The sequence below is a fragment of the Colobus angolensis genome, unplaced genomic scaffold (genome assembly GCF_000951035.1).
Source record: "Colobus angolensis palliatus isolate OR3802 unplaced genomic scaffold, Cang.pa_1.0 Scaffold192, whole genome shotgun sequence".
Lineage (NCBI taxonomy): Eukaryota > Metazoa > Chordata > Mammalia > Primates > Cercopithecidae > Colobus > Colobus angolensis.
The window spans coordinates 322230-347000 of record NW_012115066.1 but is presented as its reverse complement, the minus strand read 5'-3'; the positions used below and the strand labels follow the sequence as shown (position 1 = coordinate 347000).

The 24771-nt window shown below is 34.6% G+C and overlaps 1 protein-coding gene across 3 annotated transcripts in view; it reads right to left on the bottom strand.

Moving 5' to 3' along the window:
- Positions 1-800: 800 nt before the first annotated feature.
- PDHX (pyruvate dehydrogenase complex, component X) overlaps positions 801-24771 on the bottom strand; it is a 73720-nt gene continuing 49749 nt past the window's right edge. For 2 of the 3 annotated variants that reach the window (XM_011940704.1, XM_011940703.1), the window contains exons 7-11: positions 23360-23507; positions 15466-15524; positions 12032-12190; positions 4368-4432; positions 801-1857 (exon numbers count right to left, since the gene is read on the bottom strand). In XM_011940704.1, the coding sequence (XP_011796094.1) occupies positions 1599-1857; positions 4368-4432; positions 12032-12190; positions 15466-15524; positions 23360-23507 (690 nt within the window). In that variant the 3' untranslated portion in view covers positions 801-1598. The remainder of the gene's footprint in view (positions 1858-4367; positions 4433-12031; positions 12191-15465; positions 15525-23359; positions 23508-24771) is intronic. The other variant, XM_011940705.1, reaches the window with a different exon arrangement.

Here is a 24771-nt window from a genome sequence, read left to right as displayed (position 1 = left end):
TGGGTGTAGCACACCAACATTGCACAAGTATACATATGTAACAAACCTGCACGTTATGCACATGTACCCTAGAACTTAAAGTATAATAAAAAATAATAATAATAATAATTTTGATTAAAACTGACCTTGGAAATAATGTAACATAAAAATTATTTTGAAAATAGCATTCGGTTATAATTTTCAGTGTAACTGTTAATATGACAAAGGTTTTGAAGACTATTTTTTTTAAATGGCTTGTTAAACTGAGTTGGATAGTTGGATTAAGCATTTTCTTAATTAATACACCAGGGTGCTAATTATTTTAGAAGGCTCTTCTGTTAGGGTTTATAATTCATCATGTCATACCACACAACTTGTACTATAGACTTTCTTCTGGTGATTCATGTCAGCCGACACTAACATAAATCTTTTTGTGACAAGTTAAATTATCATTCATTACCATCCAATTTAAATACAGTTATCTTGACAGTTATAGCAGAGTTGCCAAAAGAGAGAAGAAGCTCTTCTAAACTTTATAATAATTAGTGAAAATTTCATATTAGTGGAATAAAAAGAGTAGTTCTCATCTGTTTGGTTTCATAAGTCTTCTATTCTCTTTCCAAAGTTTTACATTTCCTATCAGTTACTTTCCTAATGTCATACTAATTTGAAATTCCTTCTTTCCTCCTGTAGTTAAAACTTTTAACATTTAAAATATAATCGAAATGTTCATATTTTCTCACATTTTACTGCACAATACAAAACTGATTTAAATGCATTAAGAAACAACATTTTCTTTTTAAATAAACACTAACAAAATGTTTGGCAAGAGATAACACAATTTATTTAAATATATTCTGACTCAAGATGAAGGCAAGCAGTTTACCTAGAAAGGTTTACAGATTTTAGCTATAGATTTTCATTGAACCATTTTTCTGAAATGTCATTCTTTTCATTCATGCTTCCTTTATTCTCTCTCTTTAGAAGTTCACAGTGTTATACAAGTGAAAAACAAGACAGATACAAACCACCCTAAACATAAGGCTTTATGTACATAAAAAATTCAATAATGTTGCCATAACCCCTAATACAGTGTGATCCTATTTATTTATTATCCAGAATAAACTTCTGTACATATTAAATTCTTCAAGTATATCTAGAGCAGTGCTTGTAAAAGTGAGGTCCCACTGCTAAGTTAATGGCCATCTCTTTGAAGATCACTTCTACCTTCAACACAATTATGGTAGAGTTCTAATAGTTTTTTTATTTTACATGTATTATACATTCTCAAATATTCTAAAATGCTCAAATGAGCCAAACATATACTTTGATTTACATCTAGTTTAATATTCCCTTTATATAGCACCAGAGGTTAAAAATGGATCTGAGTAACCAAATATTCTCTTTCCTTTAATAGTTAGAGTTTATCATCATTTATTTCTATAACAATAAACCCAAATTGAAGATGAAGACACCCTGGGCCAAATGCTTTCATCTTAAATAAATAAAAATTTCATCCATTTCATACTTAAATACCAAGTTGTTTTCCTATAACATATGTTTCTTGGTAACAACTACTGAATCAACTAAGCTGAACACCAGCTTCTTATCTTTGAGGACTAGGCAAGTCGGATAGGATTTTCTAGGTTTGCTTTAAAACTTTTAAGAAACCTGGTTGCCAGTTCGTCATCAACCACTCGACTGTCACTTGACATTGTGACTGTTATGAGCTGGCGCTGCTGCAGTTTGGCATTTCCCTCTTCATCCTCAGTGAGCTTCAGCACAGGTCGGAACCTCCCAACCGCCAAAATGCAGGCCTGAGGAGGGTTAATCACTGCAGTAAATTCGTCGATGCCAAACATCCCCAAGTTGGAAATACTAGGGGGGAAAGAAAAAGCTCTAAGGGAGGCACGTCCTTAATCAAAGTTCCCTTTCCCCGAAGCACATATTTTATATATATTTTACTAGGCAGTGTAGTAAGGCAAGAAAAAAATATATTAAGTAATGAAAAAAGGAAAAATTTAGTATTCACAAATAAATTAATTGTGTACATAGGAAAAATAAGACTCTACAGATAACTAGTAAAATTAACAATTTAGTTAAGTCATCAGATAAAAGGTCAATATAAAAATCCATTTTATATCTAGAGTCATGTCCCACATAATGAAAGATCACATATCCAATGGTGGTCTTACAAGAGTATAATGGAGCTGAGGAATTCCTATTGCCTAGTGGCATCATAGCTGTCATAACATCATATAGCAATTACTTTATTTTAAAAATAAATTTAGTGCAGCCTAAGCGTACAGTGTTTATAAAGTCTATAGTAGTGTATAGTGATGTCCTAAGCCTTCACTCATTCACTGATTCATCCAGAGCAACTTCTAGTCTTGCAAGCTCCATTCATGGTAAGTGCCCTAAACAGGTGTACCATGTTTTACTTTTTACATTTTTACTGTACATTTTTAAAATGTTTAGATACCCAAATACTCATCATTGTGTCACAACTGCTTACGGTATTCAGTAGAGTAACATGCTGTACAGGTTTGTAGTCTAGGAGCCAATGGCTGTATCATACAGCTAAAGTGTGTACACACTGTACCATTTAGGTTTGCATAAGTACACTCTATGATGTTTGCATGATGAAACTCCTAACAATGCATTTCTCATATCCCCATCATAAAGTGGCGCATGACTCTATATAAGTTGCTATAATTAGAAAATAAAAAATTAAAACAATATCATTTATAACAGTATCAAAAAACAAATACCAAATAAATCAAATGAAACATATACAAGACCTCTACACAGAAAATTATAAAACATAACTGAAAGAAATCAAAGAACTGAATATACAATGGTTTCTACCATATTCACGGGTTAGAAGACTCAATATTGTAAGAATGTCAATTCCCAAACCATCAAAAGACTTAATGCAATCCCAATCAAGATTCCAGCAAGATAGGGGTGTGTGTGTGTGTGTGTGTGTGTGTGTGTGTGTGTGTGTGAAAAATGGCAAATCAATTTTACAATTTATTTGGAAATACAAAAAGCCAGAAGACAATTTTGAGGGCGAATAAAACTGGAAGCCTTCATTACCAGCTATGAAGAGTTGTAGCTTGGTGGTAGTAAACAAAGGATCAACAAACAGGCCGGTGGAAAAGAATAGCACAGAACCAGACCAACACATATATAATCACCTTTTCAATGCTATGAAAAAGGAGAAATCAGTATTCAACACATGATGCTGTGTAAATTTACTATCCATGTGGGGAAAAAAGAGAACTTTAAACTTCACATTATTTACAAAATCCAATTTGAGATGAATTGTGATCTACATGTGAAAAGTAACATAAATGCTTTTAGAAGATAACACAGAAGAGTAACTTCATGACTCTGGGATGCAAAAAATCCTAACAGAAAACGAACAGTATCAACTATAAAGAAAAATATTGATAAACAGGAATTCATTAAAATTCAGAACTTCCTTTCATTAAAAAAAATCACTGAGAGAGTCGCAAAGGCAAGTCACAGAGTGTGAAAGCTATTTGAAACAATATATACCCTACAAAGGTCTGTGTATCCAGAAATAAGAACTATACATCATTTTTTAAATGAACACCAGACTGCAATGGGCACTTTATCTCATGAATTACCAGATACCCAAATGGCTGATGAGTGAAAAGTAGTCAACATCACTAATTTGCATTTCCCTACAAAGAGTACCATTACATACCCCAATAATTGTTAAAATTTAAAACTAACATTATTAAACACTGGCAAGAATGTGGAGCAACGGGAATTCTCAGGACTGTTGGTGGAGGTGTAAATTTGTATAACCATTTGGAAAATTGTTTGGCAGTATCTGCTAAAACTTCTAACTTAGGAATTCTACTTTTAGGTCTATACAACAAAAAATGTACATGTATTCACCATAAGACACCAATAAGCATGTTCATAGCACCATAATTTGTAATAGCACCGAACTGGAAGCAACACAAATGTCCATCAACAGTAAAATGAATTCTGGTATATTTATACAATAGAATATTATATACTGCAATAATAACAAATAAGTGGTTGCTTCACATAGCAATATAATATCACAGATATTAATATTGGGGGGTCAGATACTAAAGAATACATAATATTTATCATTCCATGTTAGTCAATGTCCAATGAATGTTTAGTTCAACACTAATAGGTTCCTACTAGTTTTAATATGAAAGCCTGACTAGTCTGAAGAATATTTCCAGATATTCTATTGTCTAAATATTTTTAGCTTAAATTTTAAAAAATATTTCAGATAAATGAAAGGCTGACGGGGTCTTTATAAGTCTTACATCTATCTGTTTGATGCTATGGATAACTAAGAGTTTAAATTTTACCTAAAAGATCCTCCTTGGTATTCTTCAGGCAACAATTTTCCATCTCTTGCTTTCTTTGATAGAGCCTGAGAAAAATACAAACAGAATAGGACAACCAACAAAATGTTACACAGTTGATCTTGTCATTTGAAATATTTGTTAAGTCATACACTCTCCTCTCTGATATGCCCAGATTTGATTTTATGTTACCTATATAAAAATAATTTTCTCTAATTATAAGAACAAACAAGAGCACAGATAATTCAAGAAACTAAAGCTGTTAATCAAAACTCTAGAAAAATTACTTCCTTTAATAATTTTTCAAATATGGGAATTACCCTGTGTACCATCAATTACAATGCAGAATGCTTTAGAGCTTCCTATATGCTCAATGAAATTTTTTATTTTGCCTATAAAACTTTATTGTAAGAAAAAAATAGAAGAATACATTCTCATCAACCTAGTGTTTTTGTTGTTGTTGTTTTGTTTTTTGTTTGTTTGGTTTTTTTTTTGAGAAGGAGTCTCACTCCGCTGCCCTGGCTGGAGTGCAGTGGCATGATTATGGCCTACTGCAATCTCCATCTCCCAGGTTCAAGCAATTCTCTTGCCTCAGCCTCCTGAGTAGCTGGGATTTCAGGCACCCACTACCATGCCCGGCTGATTTTTTGTATTTTTAGGAGAGATGGGGTTTCACCATGTTGGTCAGGCTGGTCTCCAACTCCTGACCTCAAGGGATCCACCTGCCTCGGCCTCCCAAAGTGCTGGGATTACAGATATTAGCCACCATTCCTGGCCAATCTAGTGTGTTTTAAATAAATTATCCAATGGCAACCAAAGTAGCATACCCACAATCCCACAACCAACATTCCGTTTTTATTTTTCAGAGTTTTCTTCATCTTTATCCACAATCTCAACCCCACACAATGATTATAAAAAATAAATTTTATATTTAATTGTTCAGTATTATATGTATCTTCTGTGTTGTCAGCCTTCAGAAATGATTTTTTAATGTTTGTTCCTAAAGAATGCATCTGCCTAATTTACTTGGTTATTTCCCAGTGTTATAATTTGGTTCACGGTTTCTTCTGAATTATTTCAGGTAAATTTTCAGAAGTGGAATTATAGTGCCCTAGAGAATAGACTTCTTTTGGTTCCTGATTCTACAGCAAAATCACTTTCTGAATACGCTAGTCCAATTTATACTGCCACAAGGAATATAAGGATGTACTTGATTCTTATCACTCTTGACCATACTGATTTCTAAAAACCTTAGAGAAGACAAGACAGATGACACATTAGTTAAATTTTCCTCTCACTTGTACTTGGAATTAACCACATTTCTGTTAATTTTTAATTTTCAGTGCTTAAAAGCAAGGGAACAGAGGTTGAGTCATCATATATAAAAACTTAATAATGAATTAATTTAAGAGGAAGGATACAGAAAAATTAGGTCACTGTCATTTGGGTAGATAAAATAAATGTGGAGTTTACTTAATATTTTGTATTGCGTAGGCAACATAGGCACTATTACAATCACAGTTGATAACTTTAACTCATAGATGATTTAATTTTTTAAAATTAAAAGTCTTTAAAAATATCAAAAATCCAAAAACACATTACTGCAACGTACTGCCAATGGAAAAAATTACAGGTGTATGCTGTTTGCAAAAAATGAGATGAATTCTGACTTACATAGTTATTGGAATAACAGGAGAGAGAATAATCTACAAATGCATTTTTCCTCCCTTAAGCAATGTAACTGTTCACATGATTTGAAAAGACACATATATGAACTTTGAAAGGCATTTTCTAAAGGCAGATGATCTCAGCATTATCCTGATGGATTACCACACTGCAACAAATGAAAAAAATTCATTCTAATAACTAGATTGCAAGCACACATACTAAAAACAAAAACTCTGTAGATCCTAAATATATCAACAGGAAATCCCTGTCAGTGAACTCGAGTAAGAGTCTGAAATAGGTATGGAGTCTGAGAAGGATTGTTGGTTTTATAAATTTGTAATTATCGCTGGGATCCCCCGGCAATGTGGACTCAAAATCAAAGTACATGTTACCTGAAGCATCCAGCTGAATGAATAAAAAATGACCACTAAGTATTTCTATAATACATCAAATGCCTTGCTAATTCATTCAAAAAAATTTACTGGGTACTTATAAGGTAAACTTTGCCTCTGCCTTTTAATACTGTTATAAGTAATGAAGAATTAAGAATAACACGGGATCCAAGGCGTGTTACTACATTACTTTATTCAAGGAATACCAACTTGAACTTGGCTGCAGTATGCCTACAGCCCCTACACTGGCATCCTTGGGATTACTGAGGGTCAAGAAGTAAATGCGTAGTACAGGTGTTCTTCACCTGGGGTTCATGGATGAATCTGCAGAGAGCCACAAACTCTTGAAAAATTAATTTCAATGAAACAGGTTTTACTGAAATTTGTTTTAAAATAAATTCACCAAGCAACTACTGTATCCCAAGCACTCTTCTAGAATTAGATAAATGGCAATGGACAGTGAACATCAGACAGTAGGGAACACAGAAGGGTGAACAAATAAATAAACAAGGTAATTTCAAAGACTAATAAACCATATGAAGACAATAAAACAGGGTAATGAGATAAAGAGTGTTAGGAAACTATTTCAGCTATGGAAGCTGCAGAAGGCCTAAGACATTAGCAACTGAACTGAGAAACTAATGATGAAAAACAGCCAGCCAAGTGACGATCAGAGGGATGTGTGTACTGGATAGTATGTCTCTTAGTGAGAATCCAGAGCTCAACCTGTCTATGATCTCACAGTCTTCTCAAAAAGTCTGCTCCTGCCTCACCAGGTAGACAGCCTTGGTCTCTTTGCTGCAGGTTCTCTTATCCACTGCCTACTTGCTAAGACCACAACCTCACATTCCTCAGGGAATCTTCACTGCTTCTTTGGCAGAGTACTCTCCAGTGTGACTCAGGTCTCTTCTTTCTTAACTCTTTTTTTCTCCCAGGTGCATACAGTAGTTCCCCCTTATCTGTGGGGGATATTTCAAAGACCCACAGTAGGTGCCTGAAATGGCAGATAATACTGAACTCTACACCTACAGTCATGTGCCGTCTAAGGACACTTAAGTCAATGACAGACATAAATGACAGTGGTCCCATTAAGATTACAATGGAGTTGAAAAATTCCTAGCACACAAATACGTACCATTGTAGCACTATTTCCTTATACTATTCAGTACAGTAATTGGTTGTATTGCAAGTTTGTACCATACAAAGCCTAGGCGTGTAGTAGGCTATCCCATCTAGGTTTGTGTAAGTATACTCTACGGTGTTCACACAATGACAAAATCGCCTAACCATGCATTTCTCAGAATGTATCCCTGCTGTGATGCATAACTGTACTTTTTTTCCTAGACATACATACTTATGATAAAGTTTAATTTAAAAATTAAGCATAGTAAGAGATTAACAATAACTAATAATAAAACAACAATTATAACAATGTAAAATCACGTGAATGTGTTCTCTCTCAAAATACCTTGTACAGTACTCACCTATTTTCACCTGTGGTTGACCACGGGTAACTGAAACCATGCAAAGTGAAACCTTGGATAAGACAGAACTACAATATCTCAAATTCCAAACCAAAAGATTGGTCTTACAGACACAGAAAACCAATGATTGTACTCCTTTCCTCTACCTGGTGAATCAACTAGTTATGGTGCATTTGGTATAACTGTTGAGTCCTTAGCTATTCTTCTTGTTCATTTCTGAAAGTTCAGGAGCTGCCTCTCAAGTATTTTTTTTTTTTTTTTAGAGAAAACATTACTGATTCTAGAAGGCTGATAACCTGACCACTACAGTCATACAGCAGTTATGTAACTAGTGTGAGAGAAGCAGCAAAGCTGAGTGGTTGGGAGTAGGCTCTAGTCTACAGTCTGATTGGGTTCAGATGCTGGCTACATCACTTAATAAGATTTGGGGCAAATTATTTAACCTCTCTTTTTTTTCCCATCAGTTGCTTCATCAACCATATCAAATTATTATCTTATACTTGATAGGGTAGTTTTAAAGAGGATTAATATATATAAAAGGCTTACAGCAAAACCTGGTACAAAGTATGCCAGGTGCTATTATTGTTAGAGTTGTTAAAACTGTTAAACTGTACAAATACTTCTAGAACTTGCATGTCTTTAAACAAGAGAATTACAAATACTACATTCATATATGAATTACTCATATATTTCTCTCTGGTCAGAGCAGATTTTACCCTGGAATTAAAATCATTCTAAGTTTTATCTGTTTAAATATATAAACATTCATAAACGTTTTAAAAACATAAACTTTTTAATACATAAAACTTTTTAATAAGCCATGGTACAAAGCTTGATGTAGAAATATTGACAAGACTCAAACTGTATAAAATGGCACTATTCCATAAATGGAACATTTACTGTCTACCCTTTTTGGGGGATGGGGTAAAATATAACAACACTAAAGCACAGGACAGAAAATGCACTTATTACCAAAGATGACTCACTACTATACTTGGACACTCAGACAGATGCTGTTTTTTTTGCACAGTAAAGTTGAATTCAATATAATCTTGCTTAACTTGGAATTGAGTCAAAATCTACATTGGATGTGAAGAACACACACACACACACACACACACACAAACACACACATACACTCAGGGTTTCTACTTGGTGCATACATATTTTTAAGGCCTATTCGTACACAGCAGCTAAATGAACATATCTCTATGGAGCCTATCTAAAATACTTAGTTTTTAAGCCACCATTTAAACAATCCAAGATTTAAGTTTTTAAAATAATCATGCTTACAAGATAAGCCATTTCAACAAAAAACTAATTTTGCAGGAGCTCAGATCTCTCTCTCTTACACACACACACACACACACACACACACACTTTCTTTCTCTTTCTCTCTCTCTCTCATGTAAACTAGAGAACTAATACGCTAAATAGGCCATGCAAGGCACCTGTTTCTCATGAGAGGCCTCAATGTCCCCTTATTTTTTCTGAGTACAACCAAAGTGATTACACGCATTTGGCTGTTATGCTCTGTACCACGTGACACATTGGCCTGGCATGAGAGACCTGCCCAGCTAGAGTACTTCATACAAGAAAGTACTACTTGGGGACCAAATCAAACCCTCCTTTTTGGTAACTTTGAGGGAGAAAAAGACAAAGGAGAGGTAAAGAAGTGAATGATTAGATAGGAAAAAAGAAAGGTAAACAGTAAAAGCAAGGAGAGAGGTGGTATAACAGATCATTAAGTAGTGGCTCTAGAATCAAACTGCCTGGGTTAACTAGTCCTCACTGCCACTGCTTTCTAGCTGTACTGCCTTGGGCAAATTTATCAAAGTTGCCAAAACTCCATCTCCTCAATTTCATGGAGAAATTAAGGTTGCAATTGGACTGGGTTAATAGGATTAAATGAAGCGCTTAGCCCAGTGCCTGGCATCACTAAGAACAGGAGTGAAAAGAGCAGAGTGGGAAAGAGAAGCTGGTAGAATGAGAAGCAAACAGGGGCAGCCAGAGCTCAGCAAACCCTGAGTCCCTGCTGGGAGTTACAGGAAATGCTTAAGGCCCGCCAGAGACCATTACACTCCAAAGGGTTATGACTGCCCTTCCCATTGCTGTGAGACCCAACTGAGAGGCTGGTGAGACTGCCTCCTTACCTCTTAAACTTAGAGTCTTCAGGATGCAAGGAATAGAGAGAGCTAACATAACTACTTAAGAGTTATGTATTATAGTAGTAAAATTGGTAAATTGCTCAGAATCAAGGAAATCTTCCTATAATGGTTAATTTTTTTAATTTAATGTATGTAAAAATAAGGAAATTCTAGCTGCACAGTAAAGTTCCATAACATTATAATAGTACTTTTTATTTTACAGGTTGTTTCAACATTTAATCTCATTTAACCTTTACAAAACACAGACACAAGTATTCTCATTGTTGCTGAAAACCCTTGATAAATATAAGGAACATACTATATCTCAGCAAACCAATCTCTATTACTTTGACTTTTGAATTGACCAAATTAATGCTATCCTTCTTTTTTCTTTCTTTTTCTTTTTTTTTTTTGAGATACAGCATCTTGCTCTGTCATCCAGGCTGGAGTGCAATGGCACGACCTCAGCTTCGCTGCAACCTTTGCCTCCCAGGTTCAAGCAATTCTCGTGCTTCAGCCACCCGAGTAGTTGAGATAATAGGTGTGTGCCACCATGCCCAGCTAATTTTTATATTTTTAGTAGAGATGGGGTTTCACCATGTTGGCCAGGTTGGTCTTGAATTCCTGCGAGTGATCTGCTTGCCTCAGCCTCCCAAAGTGCTGGGATTATAGGCATAAGTCACCATATGCAGCCTCATTTTTCAATTAACAATTCCATTTTTATCTATACAAACACTTTCTGCAAATCTTTTCAAAGAGGAGTGAAGAAAGACCTAAAAATATTGATTCTAGTAGGTTCACTTTAATTGTATCTACCTCTAAAATTCCAAGTAAACTCAGTACTTATGGGTATGCTTTTAAAATCAGATTAACTTGTACTTATTTCTTTTGAGCAAGAAGGTCTACACATTTAAGTACTGTCAGCTCTCCAAAGAAATCTTACCTTCTAAATTGTTCTACCACGATACACACAACAGGTCCTTGGCAAATGGAAAGAGAATCACTTACCCAAATGAATCAGAAATTTTCGATGCAATCACTTTAAGACTTGTGATACTTCTGTCAAAAAATACCCTTGGAAATTACTGAGGCTGTCAGAGCTGCCCTACTGCCTGTGTTCTTGCCTTTTCGATGTGCTATTTTTTGGTGAAATAAGATTCCTACACATTGGAGTTACAAAAATTGCTTTTCAAGAAATCCTGAAAAAATAAGGTAACTTTGCCTCTGGAACACTAAGTCCACTTTTTTTTTTTTTTGAGATGGAGTCTCATTCTGTTGCCAGGCTGGAATACAGTGGCGCAATCTCGGCTCATTGCAACCTCTGCCTCCTGGGTTCAAGTGATTCTTGTACCTCAGCCTCCCAAGTAGCTGGGATTACAGGCACGTACCACCACACCCAGTAAATTTTCATATTTTTAGTAGAGATGGGGTTACACCACATTGGCCAGGTCGGTCTCAATCTCCTGACCTTGTGATCCACCCACCTCGGCCTCCCAAAGTGCTGGCATTACAGGTGTGAGCCACTGTGCATGGCCACTAAGTTCTTTTAATGGTCTCAGTTTTAGAGAAGAAGTAAATATACTTTAAGAATAAAATGTTATTAATATTGAGGTATATTACCACTTCCATAGAAATATAGTTTCAGCTTAACTTCAACTTTAAAACCTACCTGATATAGCATCTTTAGGGCTGAATTCTGGACTTTGGAAAATAAAGTTTGTCTTTAGCATGAAATTGTTCCCTAATTTATTTACATGTTATCTCTTAATTTTTGAATATTAAATTTTCTTACAATGGGTCATACTTGGATAAAAACTTTAAAAACCTATAGATATGTGACAATCACTTGATGAAATAACTCTCTCCACATACAAAAAAATCACAGTCTGACTAGATTACGTCAAGACTTTATCAGAAAGTAATTATCCAAAAGTATATGCTAACATTTTGAAAGCACACTCTTTCTTAAGACATACCTTTACAGAGTCAGCAATTTCCTGGATACCCTTAGCGGCAGCATCTTTTATGATTGGTGTAAGTAAGCCTTTATCTGTTGCCACAGCCACTGAAATGTCAATAAACGGCAGTTGCTTTGGGCCCTCTCCATCCCAGCTTACATTAACATCTGGCATTTGCTAGAAATAGAAAAAAAAAAAAAATCTTACTAAAAAAGCGGCTTTAGACCAAGGTAGCTACAGAAAAATAAAATCATTGTGCATTTTCCAAAGTGAACATAGCTAGATAAGAGGAAATAAATAAAAATTCGGTTTGAAAAAATGGTTTGGAGTTCTGTCAATTATCTTTTATGTCTGCCAAGAATAATTAAACATACTACCTTTTTGAAGGAAGTCTGAAGAAATTCTGATGAGGTACATGCTTTGATCTCTTTATATCCTAGTGGGGAAAAAAGGGCTTTCTTTCCTGATTGCTAGAAGTTATTTAATGTCTGTTGTACTTCCTACCTCATATGATAACGAACCTGATCTTGAGGTGAGGAGGAGAGTGGAAAAGGGTAACGATATTAGATCATATTATTCCTTACTTTTCTAGCCCAGCTCTGGGATACATATCAGTAGGCCCTCAATAATTTACTTCCCTATTTAAAAGAGATTTCATCAAATGACAAAATGTCTGGAAACCCTGTCTATTAATAATGTTGCCCTGTATTACAGGTGAAAATGATGCTGAAAAACAGAAACTGGAAATGAATTTCTGTTCTCAAAATTTCTTTGCTTTTTAAAGAAAAAGATCCAGGCCTCCTGGCGTGTCATTTAAGCATGGCAATACACAATTTGATTCCACTCTATTCCCATTTTACTTGTGACCACTCCCCTGAGACGGATTTTCCACTGTCATGCTACGCTCATTTCCATTTCAAGGCTACCTTCACATTGCTTTTCAATTGCTCTTCCATTTTTCCATCTTTCAAGGCTTAGTTCCTTCATTCATTCAGCAATATCACTATGTTAAAAGAATAAAGTCCCAGCCCCTCAGAAGATTTGAAATTCTTCTTAGACAACGCTAAAGTAAAAGAGAAACTAAACAAAACCCTCATGAATGAAGAATATCTGGCAAATAAATTCAATTACAAAATGTAAAGAAGACTTATGGGACATGGTCAAAGTTGTATTAAAAATCTATTATCTTAGGGCAACCCGCTCGGGTCCCCTTCCATGCTGTGGAAGCTTTGTTCTTTCCGTCTTCACAATAAATCTTGCTGCTGCTCACGAAAAAAACAAAACAAAACAACTATTATCTTAAACCTTATTAAAAAAAATTAAAATGAATTACACATTCAAGTTTTCTAACCAAAATGAATCTAAGGAAATGAAGGAAAAATATATAACAAAACAATATAAACTAAGAATATAAATATGTAATAGAAGTGAGAGTTCAGAATAACCCCAGGCATTGAGGATGTTAAAATAATTGTAAGAAACAAATTTAAATTACTCTAGGCTAATAAGTTTGGGAATCTAAATTAAATGAACGATTTTCTAGGAAAATATTAGCTTTTAAAATTGATTTTTTAAAAAAGCTGAAAATTAAAACAGATCAGTAATTATGGCGGGAAAAAAAATAAAGGGAAAGCTGCCAAGATCCCCTCCTCAAAATAGAAGCAGGTTCAGATATTTTTACTGGTGAATTCTATGAAACTAGAAAATATAAAAAATTTTATAATATTGAAATGAATACAGAGGAAAGAAAAGAAGAAATAATCCAAATTCATTGAATGAAGCCAATGATTAGGGGAAAAAGGTCTGATAATGTTGGCACAAAATTTAAATTACCACTACTTAGGACTCTAGATACAAAAATTATCCAACGAAATATTAACAAATAGCTTATGCCTATTAGAGATTTATTTAAGGAGTGCAAAAATGATTCGCAGTTAATGATATTAATCACAATAGTCAATTAATAATTAAATCATTAATATAATTCAAAATATTTCATCAAAAGAGAAAAGTTATATGAGTAATTAGATAATGCTGAAAAGGCATGCTTTTTAAGTTCTGTATTAATGTATTTTGCAGAATCCAGAGTGCTAACCATTACATCATGGAACCCTCCTTATTAATGTATTTTTCAAGAAATAAAAACAAGTTAATTATAAATGTACTTTAAATACAGTCTGTTAACAAGCAGTGATCCCAGAAAATAGCCTCATTACAGAAAGGAGGCATGATGAAAAATAGTGCTAGGCAGGAAGGCAGGAAGCCTGGGTTCTGTAAAGGCAGCTAGGTTTACATCACCTTCACTGAACTGCAGGCTCATATGTTCACCTGCCTTCCTGCCACCTCCACTGGAATATCTGTTAGGCTCCTCAAATTTAACATTTCTAAAACCAAACTCTAGATTCCTCACCCCAAAGCTATACCCCTCCCAGTTTTCCCAATCTTAGTACATGGAAAACTCATTTCTCCCATTGCTTGGGCCAAAACGCTTGTTCCTTTTTCTCACACCCCATATCCAATCCATCAGCAAATCCTGTTGGCTCTACTTCTGAAACATAACTCAAATCTCCACTTCACCCTAGCTCCATTTGCTACTACATTTGTCCAAGCCACAGTCATCGTCTAAAGCTTCCCAGGGGAGCTCATCGTCTCCTCCCTTGCCTCTCCACAGGCCGTATTCTACACAGCACCCAGGGCAGCCTCTCCTTTTCCTTTCTAAAGTGTAAGTCGATCACATCAGTTATTTGTTCAAAACCCTCCAAAGGCTTCCTTCTCACCCATAATAAAATCCCTAGTCCTCACCATGTCCAACAAGGCCTCATGTACTTGGGTTCCCCCTCATGCTCTCCCACTGTTACTTAAATCTTATCTCCCACCTTCTCCACTCTAAGCACACTCCACCCTCAGCACCATATCTTGGGTTAATGCAAATCTCTATTCACAGCCTTGGTGTTTGCTGTTCCCTCTGTGTGGAACACACTTTCACCACATACCTATGTGGCTCACTCCCTCTGTTTTCTCAGGCCGTATCTAAATTATCGCCTTGTCAGAGGGGCTTCCCTCGCTTCCCTTTTGAAAGAGCACGCCTCGTTACTTTGTCCCCTTATCCTTTCTTTTTCTCCTCAGCACTTTCATCATCTGACATATAATAGTGTTTGTCTCCTCCAACTAGAATGTAAGCCCCAGCGAGAGCAGAAATCATGTAAGTTTTGGTTTACTGCTATATCTCTAATGCCTAGAATAAATGGTTTTTATTCTGCTCAACGTCGTTGTGAGCCCTTTTGATTTACAGTTTCTTCATTAGAAAAGTGAGAGATCAAATGATAGGATATTTTAGCTAGACAATTATAAAATTTTTGTGATTTAAAAATAAGAGTTCTATTTGTCATTGTAAAAATTCCATGACATGAAACTACTTTAGAAGACAAAATCATTTGAAGTCTGCTACTTACTTTAAGGGTAACAGCTGCTGCCTTGATGATAAAATCATTTACTGATACTTTAATGTCATCTGAAAGAAAAATGGCTTAGTAAAATTAGTATTCCTAATATAACTTTAACATTGACTATTACAACTTCAAACTTGTAAATTATGGAACGTACTGACAAACAATGATAAAAAAATTACAGGCTTTTGTTTGCTTAGTCAATAAGGTTTCCATGATTAGAAAAACTTACGTGAGGTCCTGGATAAATATTGTTAACCATGAATGTAAGTTTATTTCTGGGCTTTGGTTATCAATTTTTTAAACTGCTTAGATATCATACACAAGAACCTGAAGGACATATTACAAGCATAATCAGAAAAAAAAGAACTAACTCCTATGCCTCGAAAAAGACAAATGGTCTCTCTGCGGTGTGTGCAGTCAGGAAGTTCATAAGATGATTCATTTTCTTCCTCGTTCTTTTCAAATGCCCTTATTTTCTGTATGCTTTATAATATATTGATTATACTAGAACAGTGATACATGTAGGTACTTTATATAAACAGTTATATATACATATATGAGAGAGTGTTCAAAAATTTCTTTTTACTAACAGGGTGTAGGTGAAAACAAATTTAACTGCTTTTTAACTTAACAAAACAGGGTATAACAAAAGACAAAGAAGCAATGCTGGCTTAGGTCCTAGTGTGATGAATAAAATGAGGTTCTCTGTCCATACTTTTATGGTGAATGCATTTGAATCAATTTCTTTGCAGTACACATAATGATTTTAAGATAAAGCTAGGGTCCTCCCACTTCCTACAGAGCTGATCATAACTAAAGCATTTGTTTATGTCTTTGCATTTGCCACTGGGTATAACAGTGTTGGAAAATGTAAACAACACTTGATTTTTTCTTGCAAGAGCTTATAGAAAAAGACTTTAAGATCAAAATCTAGTCAATGGTATGTGGCAAAAAACCTATCCTATTACTAAAGTATCATGGAATTTTACATAAATAACAACTCATTCCAAAGGCATCCTAGAGACTTCAGAAAGGGATTAGATGTATTACCATAAACCTAAATACTGTCAAACCGTCACAGTAACTGTCAGCTGCAAAGTATCAAAGCTCCTCTAATTCAGAATTCCAGAAATATATAAACATTTTTGCTTAAATTCCCTTTAGGAATAGAGATATCAATGGACTTACAGTGCTTAGAGGCTTTTAATGATAACCACATAGAAAACATTTGGTCTGTACAAATTCAAATGTAATAGCTCATGAACTTACTCTGCTTACCTTTCATGGCTCTCTCAGCCTTCTCTTCACTTTATCTACTTACCCACAGGTATTCACAGTGAAGACTTCTAAAACTATCTGCCAGCTAAAGACCCCCAAACCTACCACCTAAGTCCACAGTCCTCATTTAAAATTCTGTATTCAGCATACTCCCACATTTAGGAACATTCTTGAGTTAAATGAAACATATTCTTTTACTGGCCCCTACCTATGTCACTATACTCTCCTGGTTTTCTTCCACTTTCTGCCCACTCACTCATTTTTATTCCTTTCCTCTCAAGTTGGCATCTCCCCAGACTGGAAGTTCCAGTTCCAATTCCAAGGTTTTGATACCATTTATATAATGATGACTCTTCCAAATTCTACCTCTAATTCTGAGATACTGAAGCTTCAGACTTGTATATCCAACTCTCACAAAAAATTTCTACTTGCATCCCTAACATGCATCTCAAATTTAACATGTGTAAAGTAGGTTTCTCTTTGAATTCTTTATTTTTAACTCTTTATAATGAGATTTTCCAAACATATTGAAAGGAGATGTTGTTACATTTACTGAGTAGAAAATAGTTTGTAAGGTAATATCAAACATTCTCATTTACACATTGTCAAGACAGAAAAGCAAAGTGTGAAGCATGCATATAGAATGTTATATATTGTAACTTTATATGAGAAAGAGGAGTGAAGACAATGTGGGGTATAAAGATTTTTAAGAAAATTCCTAATTACAAGGGTGTACCAAAACCAGACCATGCAAAGGTAATAAACTAATCCACATCTCCTCTGAAATATTGCTATTTTCTGTCTTATTAGAGTAAGAAAACAGGAAAGTGATTTCCACATTAACCTCTATATCATGACTAAGCAAGTATGATCTGAGAACTACAGTAGTGTTTCCAGGGTTCATTTTTTAGAGATTTATCACTTTCTCTAATACAGCTTTCCATTTAGTTCCTTGAACTTTTAAAAGCTCTCAAGCTGTCTTTATATGAAATCCTGAAGATCTGTATATAAACTGAAAAACGTCCTGCTTTCACCTTGGATGTAGAAAGTTACAAAAGAAAGCTGCTCCCATCCTGACAGGGTGAAAGAAAAAGCAGGATAAATTACAAAATCATAACTTTTCTTGAGCCCATTAGGGAGCTGAGGTTACAAAGCAAACAGGTGAACTGAATGCCAAAGAGTGATAATCCACTCAGAGGGAGAGACAAACACAGGAAGTAAATACCCACTGTCAGAGTACAGGAGTGAAGAGGGCAGAGTATGGTACAACATGCACAAACAGATGGGGACTAGCAGCAGAGAAATAGAAACTAAAAAAAACATTCAGTTGGAAATCCAGAGGGGAAAATCCATGCTAACCAAGATAAAAAATATATATATTTTGCTAAGCTTTGCAGACACAACTAGGAAAGTAAATCAGTGAACTTGGAGCTAGGTAAACAAAAATTATCCAATATGAAACATAAAGAGAAAAAAGAATGAACAAAAAGAATAGAGCATTTAAGAGCTTTGGACAATTCAAAAAGTCTAACATTTAAAATTGGAGCCCCAAAGAGAAACCACATGAAACAGAAGATATTAAAAATAACTGGAAAATTTTCACAGTTAAAGGAAGACAACAAACCATACATCTAAGAATCTGAGAGAAACCCAAACAGAATAAATACAATAGAAAAAAAAAAAATCTAGGCATACAATAGCCAAATTGGTAATGGAGAAAATCTTGAAAGCAACCAGATAGGGGGAAAACATCATATACAAGGGAACAAATATTAGGAATGGCAGCAGGCATTGTAAGACAGAAAATAATGAAATAGTATCTTTATTTAAAGAACTGTAACAAAAACCCTATTAACTCAAAAATCTATATCCAGCAAAAATAATTCTTAAAAATGATGAAGATATATCCATTAGGGTGACTACTATAAAAAAAAAAAAAACAGAAAATAACAAGTATTGGCAAAAATGTGGAGAAATTTCAACCTTTGTGCACTTCATTTTTGTTTCTGAGAAAGGTCTTGCTCTGTCAGCCAGGCTAGAGTGAAGTGGCGCAATTATAGCTCACTGTAACTTCCAACTCCTGGGCTCAAGCAATCCTCCCACCTCAGCCTCCCAAGTAGCTGGGACTACAGGCATATGCCATCTGCCTGACTAGTTTTTCAATTTTTTTGTAGAGATAGGGTTTTGTTCTGTTTCCCAGGTGGGTCTTGAACCCCTGTCCTCAAGTGATCCTCCCGCCTCAGCCTCCCAAAGTGCTAGGATTACAGGGATGAGCCATCACGCCTGATCCATTGGTGCGCCATTAGTGGGAATGCAAAATGGCACAGTCACTAAGGAAAACAGTATGGTAGCTCTTTAAAAAATTAAAAATAGAATTATCATATGATCCAGTAATTCCACTTCTGGGGATATACCTAAAATATTTGAAAACAGAGACACAAAGAAATATTTGTACAGCCATGTTTGTAGCAGTATTATTCACAAGTCAAAAGGTAAAAACAACCTAATGTATTTATCCATTAACACATGAATTAACAAAGTAGGGTATATACATAAAATGGAATATTGTTCAGCCTTAAAAAGGAAATTTTGACATATTTTGCAACATGCATGAACCCTGAAGACATAATGCCAAGTGGAATAAGCCAGTCACAAAAGGACAATACCATATGATCCCACTAATACGATGTACTTAGAATCATCAAATTTATAGGAACAGAAAGAAGAATGGTGGTTGTCAGGAGTGGTGGGAAAGAGGAATGAAGAGTATACAGAGTTTCCATTTTGCAGGATGAAAAACGTTCTGTAGATGAATGGTGGTAATGGTTGCAAACAATGTAAATGTACTTAACGTCAATGAACTAACTGTACACCGAAAATGGGAGACTCATGTTATATATCCAACTAGAATTTTAAAAATTGTTTTAAAAAGGAAAAATGTGAAAGACAAAATAGACTTTTTCAGACAAAAACAGAAAGTTTATTGTCAGTCAATCTGTACTATAAAAAGCATTAAAGGAAGTTCTTCGGGTAGAAGAAGTATAATAGCAGACAGCACTTTAATTCTACACAAAGAAATGAAAAAAGGTACATATAAATATAAAAGACACTTTTCCCCTCATTTTAAAACTCCAAAATAGTTGATTTGCTAAAGCAAAAAAAAGCATTAAACATGTATTCTGGGGCTTATATCATATAGAAGTAAAACATGACAACAGCAGTACAAAATATGAGAGGCAGGAAATGCAAGTATATAGTTATGAGGTTCTTATATTAAACATGGAGTGGGGTATAATACAATTTGAAGTCAGGCTGTGATAAATTAAAGAATTACATTGTAAACCCTAAGAAAACCACTGCAAAGACAGGTAAGAAGAGAAAAAAGGATAAAATGAAGAAATACAATGGAATGATAACAAAGTAAGTAACCAAAAAGATAAGGAAAGAAGAATAAAAGAGGTGGGACAGAGAGAACACAAAGAAAGAACAAAATGGTAGATTTAAATCCAACTATCCCATTAAATGTGAGTGGTCTAAACATCTTAAGAGACTAAAGAATTGGATAAAATAGCAAGAACCAACCACATGCTGCCTTCAAGAAACCTATTTAAATAAACATATTTACATTTAAAAAGTAAAAAGATGCAAAAAGATATACTACAGAAACACAAGTCAAAGAAATCTGTAGTGGCTACAGATGTGATAAAGAAGGCTTGAGGATAAGGAATATCACAAGGAATAGATAAGGATATGACATGACTGGTCTGTTCAAGAAAACATAAAATTTCTAACTGTGTATGTGGCTAATAATAGATCTTCAGGATACATGAAGCAAAAACTGACCGAGCTGAAAGGGAGAAACTACAAATAAACAATTATAATGAGAAATATCAATACTGCTCTCAAAAGACATAAACAACACTATTAACCAGCTTGGCCTGACATTTATAGAACATTCCCTTGCAAAAATAAAAAATTCTTTTCAAGAACACATACCAAGATAGACCATACTATAAATACAAAATAAATATCAACAAATTTAAGAAAATTGAAATCACATAAAGTGTGTTCTCTAAACACAATGGAGTTAAGCTAGAAATCATAAAAGAGAAATGAATAGTCCTCAAATAATTTGAAATTAAGTACACAATTATAAATAACTCATTGATCAAAGAAATCACAAAAGAAATAAATAAGAAAACATTTTTAATTGAATAAAAGGAAAAATAATGCCAGGCGTGGTGTCTCACGCCTATAATTTTCAGCACTAAGGGAGGCCAAGGTAGGTGGATCACTTGAGGCCAGGAGTTTGAGACCAGCTTGGCCAATATGCTGAAACCCTGTCTCTAGTAAAAATACAAAAAATTAGCCAGGCATGGTGGTTTGTGCCTGTAATCCTAGCTACTCAAGGCACTGAGGTGAGAGAATCATTTGAATCCAGGAGGCGGTGGTTGAAGTGAAGTGAGATCGCACCACGGCACTCCAGCCTGGGTGACAGAGCAAGAATCTGTCTCAAAAGAAAAAAAGAAAAAAAAAAAATCAACATCTGTGGGATACAGCTAAAGCAGTGCTTAAAGATAATTCAAGGGTATTATATGCTTATATTAAAAAATAAAGGTCTCAAATAAATGATCCAAGTTTTCACCTTAAAAAACTAGAAACAAAATAGCAAAGTAAACTGAAAGCAAAGAGAAAAAAAAATAAAGAACAGAAATCAATGAGATCAATATCACAGAAATACTAGATATGTTAATAAAACCAAATGCTGGTTCTTTGAAGAGATCGAGATCAACAGAACTGATAACCCTTTAGCCAGAGTGATCTATAGAGTAAAACATACAAATTACTAATATCAAAAACAGAAACATTACTTCAGATAAAATGACAGTATAATAAGGTAATGTGGTGAATAACTTTATGCCAATAAATCTGGTGACTTAGATGACAAACAAATTTCTTGAAAAGACACAAACTACCAGAATTCATTCAAGAAAACAAAAGCTGCATCCATTTTAAAAATAAAATTCATAATTAAAAACCTTCCCAAAAAGAAACTCACTAGTGAATGCTACTAAACAATTAAAAAAGAAATAATACTAATTGTACCCAAACTCTTCCAGAAAATAAAGGAGCAGGAAATGTTTTCCAACCCATTCCACTAGATAAGATAACAAATCCGAAAAAATATCTCCAGAAAAGAAAACTACAGGTCAGCATTTCTCATGGGCATAGGTGTAAAAATTCTAAATAAAATTTTAGAATACAGAATCAAACAATATATGAGAAGGTTAATCATTAAGTGGGCTTTATTTGAGGAATACAAAGTTGATTCAACACTTGAAAATCAACCAATGTAATTCACTTTATTAACAGACAGAAAAAGGAAAAGTTATCTGAAAAGATGCACAAAAAGTATTTGACACAATTCAACATCTATTCATGTTTAAAACTCTCTGCAAGCTAGGAACGGACATTCTTTCAACCTGAAAATAATGTTGTACAAAAAACCTACAGCTAACATAAAAGACTGAATGTTTTTCCCCCAAGATCAAGAACAAGGCAAAAACATCTGCTTTTACCATCTATATTCATTATACCAGAGGTCCTAGTCAGTGTAACAAGACAAGAAAATAATATGAAGGCCATATAGGTCAAAAATGAAGAAATAAAACTATTAGTTCATGCTAAAAAATCTGTATGTCTCTCAGCAAACTTATTTATAATTGATTTTTGGAAGAAATATTACAAATTTAATAATCTGCAAATGCCCTCTGAACAAGAAATATAAAATCAAAATTTGCATACAGAAGAATATCTAAGATATGTATAATCTAAAACATCCTTAAAGTTTTGGATTTTAAACTTAATGAAATGTTAAGGACTGCTTTGTTTAAAAACCATACCAAAAAATATTCAAAACAAAAAATAACCATTTGGTCTACACAAATCATTCATGTGTTCTTACAAAAAAATTGACCTATGCAAATGCTAAAGCACACCAAAACATTAAGACCACTTTTGTTTTTAAAATAACTAACCAAGCAAATTACAGTACTTTAGATTTCAATATCCCTTATCCAAAATACTTGGAACCAGAAGTGTTTCAGATTTCAAAATTTTTCAGATTTTGTAATACTACATTTACTGTTTGGGCATCTCTAGTCCAAAAATCCCCAAATCTGAAAAGCTACAATGAGGACTTCCTTTGAGCTTCATGTTGGCACTCAAAAAGTTTCACATGTTGGAGCACTTTGAATTTTTGGTTTTGGGATGCTCAACCTGTATTTTTAAAGCTCAGTATGTAACAGAGAATTGAACGCAGTAACTGCCTGCTAAATGAATGTTAACTAAATGTACATTATTCAAATATGACAAAGAGGAAATAAAAGCAAAGTAGAACAGAAACCTTTATTCTGCATAAAGGCATCTGTGGTTTATTTAATACTGTGGAATCAATCCCCTTTTTCAAGGAAAACATTACTAATTTTTTTTTTCTCTAGCACAAATATACCCAGAGTAGAAATTGAAATTAAAAAGCTACGTTGTGTAATTTTATAAAGGATTTCATGACAGTTAAGTTAGCATGTGTTTTGTATTAAGTAAATTCAATTTTACTAACCTTTGACGAGATCTTGCCTAACTTTTAAAACAGCTCCAAGGTCACAGTCAGCAGTAGCATAAGCATGAGGTACAGTACTTTTAGCTTCAGTTAATCTTTTGGCAATAACTCTTCGAATATTGCTGGCAGGGATTTCAGTGAATGTGCCCTACAAAAAGATAGCAACCTGTCCATTAAACCACAAGTGCAATAGAAAAAACAAAAAATAAGCAACTTTATAAACGAAATTCATTCTTGATGACCTAACTTATTAATTAAAGATTAATACAAGAAAAGCACTATTAAAATTCTTAGTATAAGGGAAGAATATAAAAAAATTGGGATGTTTTGGTTTTATAGTATGTAACTACAGAAAAAAGTAATAAAATTCATGTTTCAATTGTGAATGGGATATCTTATGTTACTATGTTTAAGATGATAAAAAAGAACCTACCAAATAATAATTCCTCCATAGGTGTGTTTGTGTGTGTATACATACATACACACACACACCAAACACACACAAGGAGTAATATACGTATGTGTACATACATACACAGAGAGAGAGGAGGAGTGAGAAGAGAGACACAGACATATGCCATCTGTAAGCAGCTTTTGTTACAAATATCACTTAATAAAACTGAAATGGGCTGGGCACAGTGGCTCATGCCTGTAATCTCAGGATTACTTTGGGAGGCTGAGGCGGGCGGATCACGAGGTCAAGAGTTCAAGACCAGCTTGGCCAACATGGTGAAACCCCATCTCTACTAAGAATACAAAAATTAGCTAGGTGTGGTGGCACATGCCTGTAATACCAGCTACTCAGGAGGCTGAGGCAGGAGAATCACTTGAACTGGGGAGGCAGAGGTTGCACTGAGCCAAGATCGCGCCACTGCACTCCAGCCTGGGCGACAGTGCAAGACTGTCTTGGGGAAAAAAAAAAAACCAAAAAAACAAACAAAAAAAACCTGAAATAAAACAGCCAATAAATCAACAAACTATTAATATATAGTTGCCCTTTGAATTTTGATGGGGTGACACTCTGATGAACCCATCGTAAGTTGAAAGTATCATAAGTCAAAGTGCATTTAATACACATAACCTACTGAACATCACAGCTTAGCCTTAGCCTAGCCTACCATAAATGTGCTCAGAACACTTACATTAGCCTACAGTTGGGCAAAATCATCTGGCTACACACTACATTGCAAAGTAGTGGTCGTTTGCGCTGATGATCACATGGCTAACTGGCAGCTGTGGTGGGCTGCTGCTGCCCAGCATTGCAAGGAAATACTGCACTGCTTTCTACTGAATGTGTGTCACTTTTACACCATCGTAAAGTCAAAAAATTGTTAGTCGAACCATCTTTTCAAGCACACATGGAACATCCAGCAAGACAGGTCATATTACAAATATAAAATAAATCTCAATAA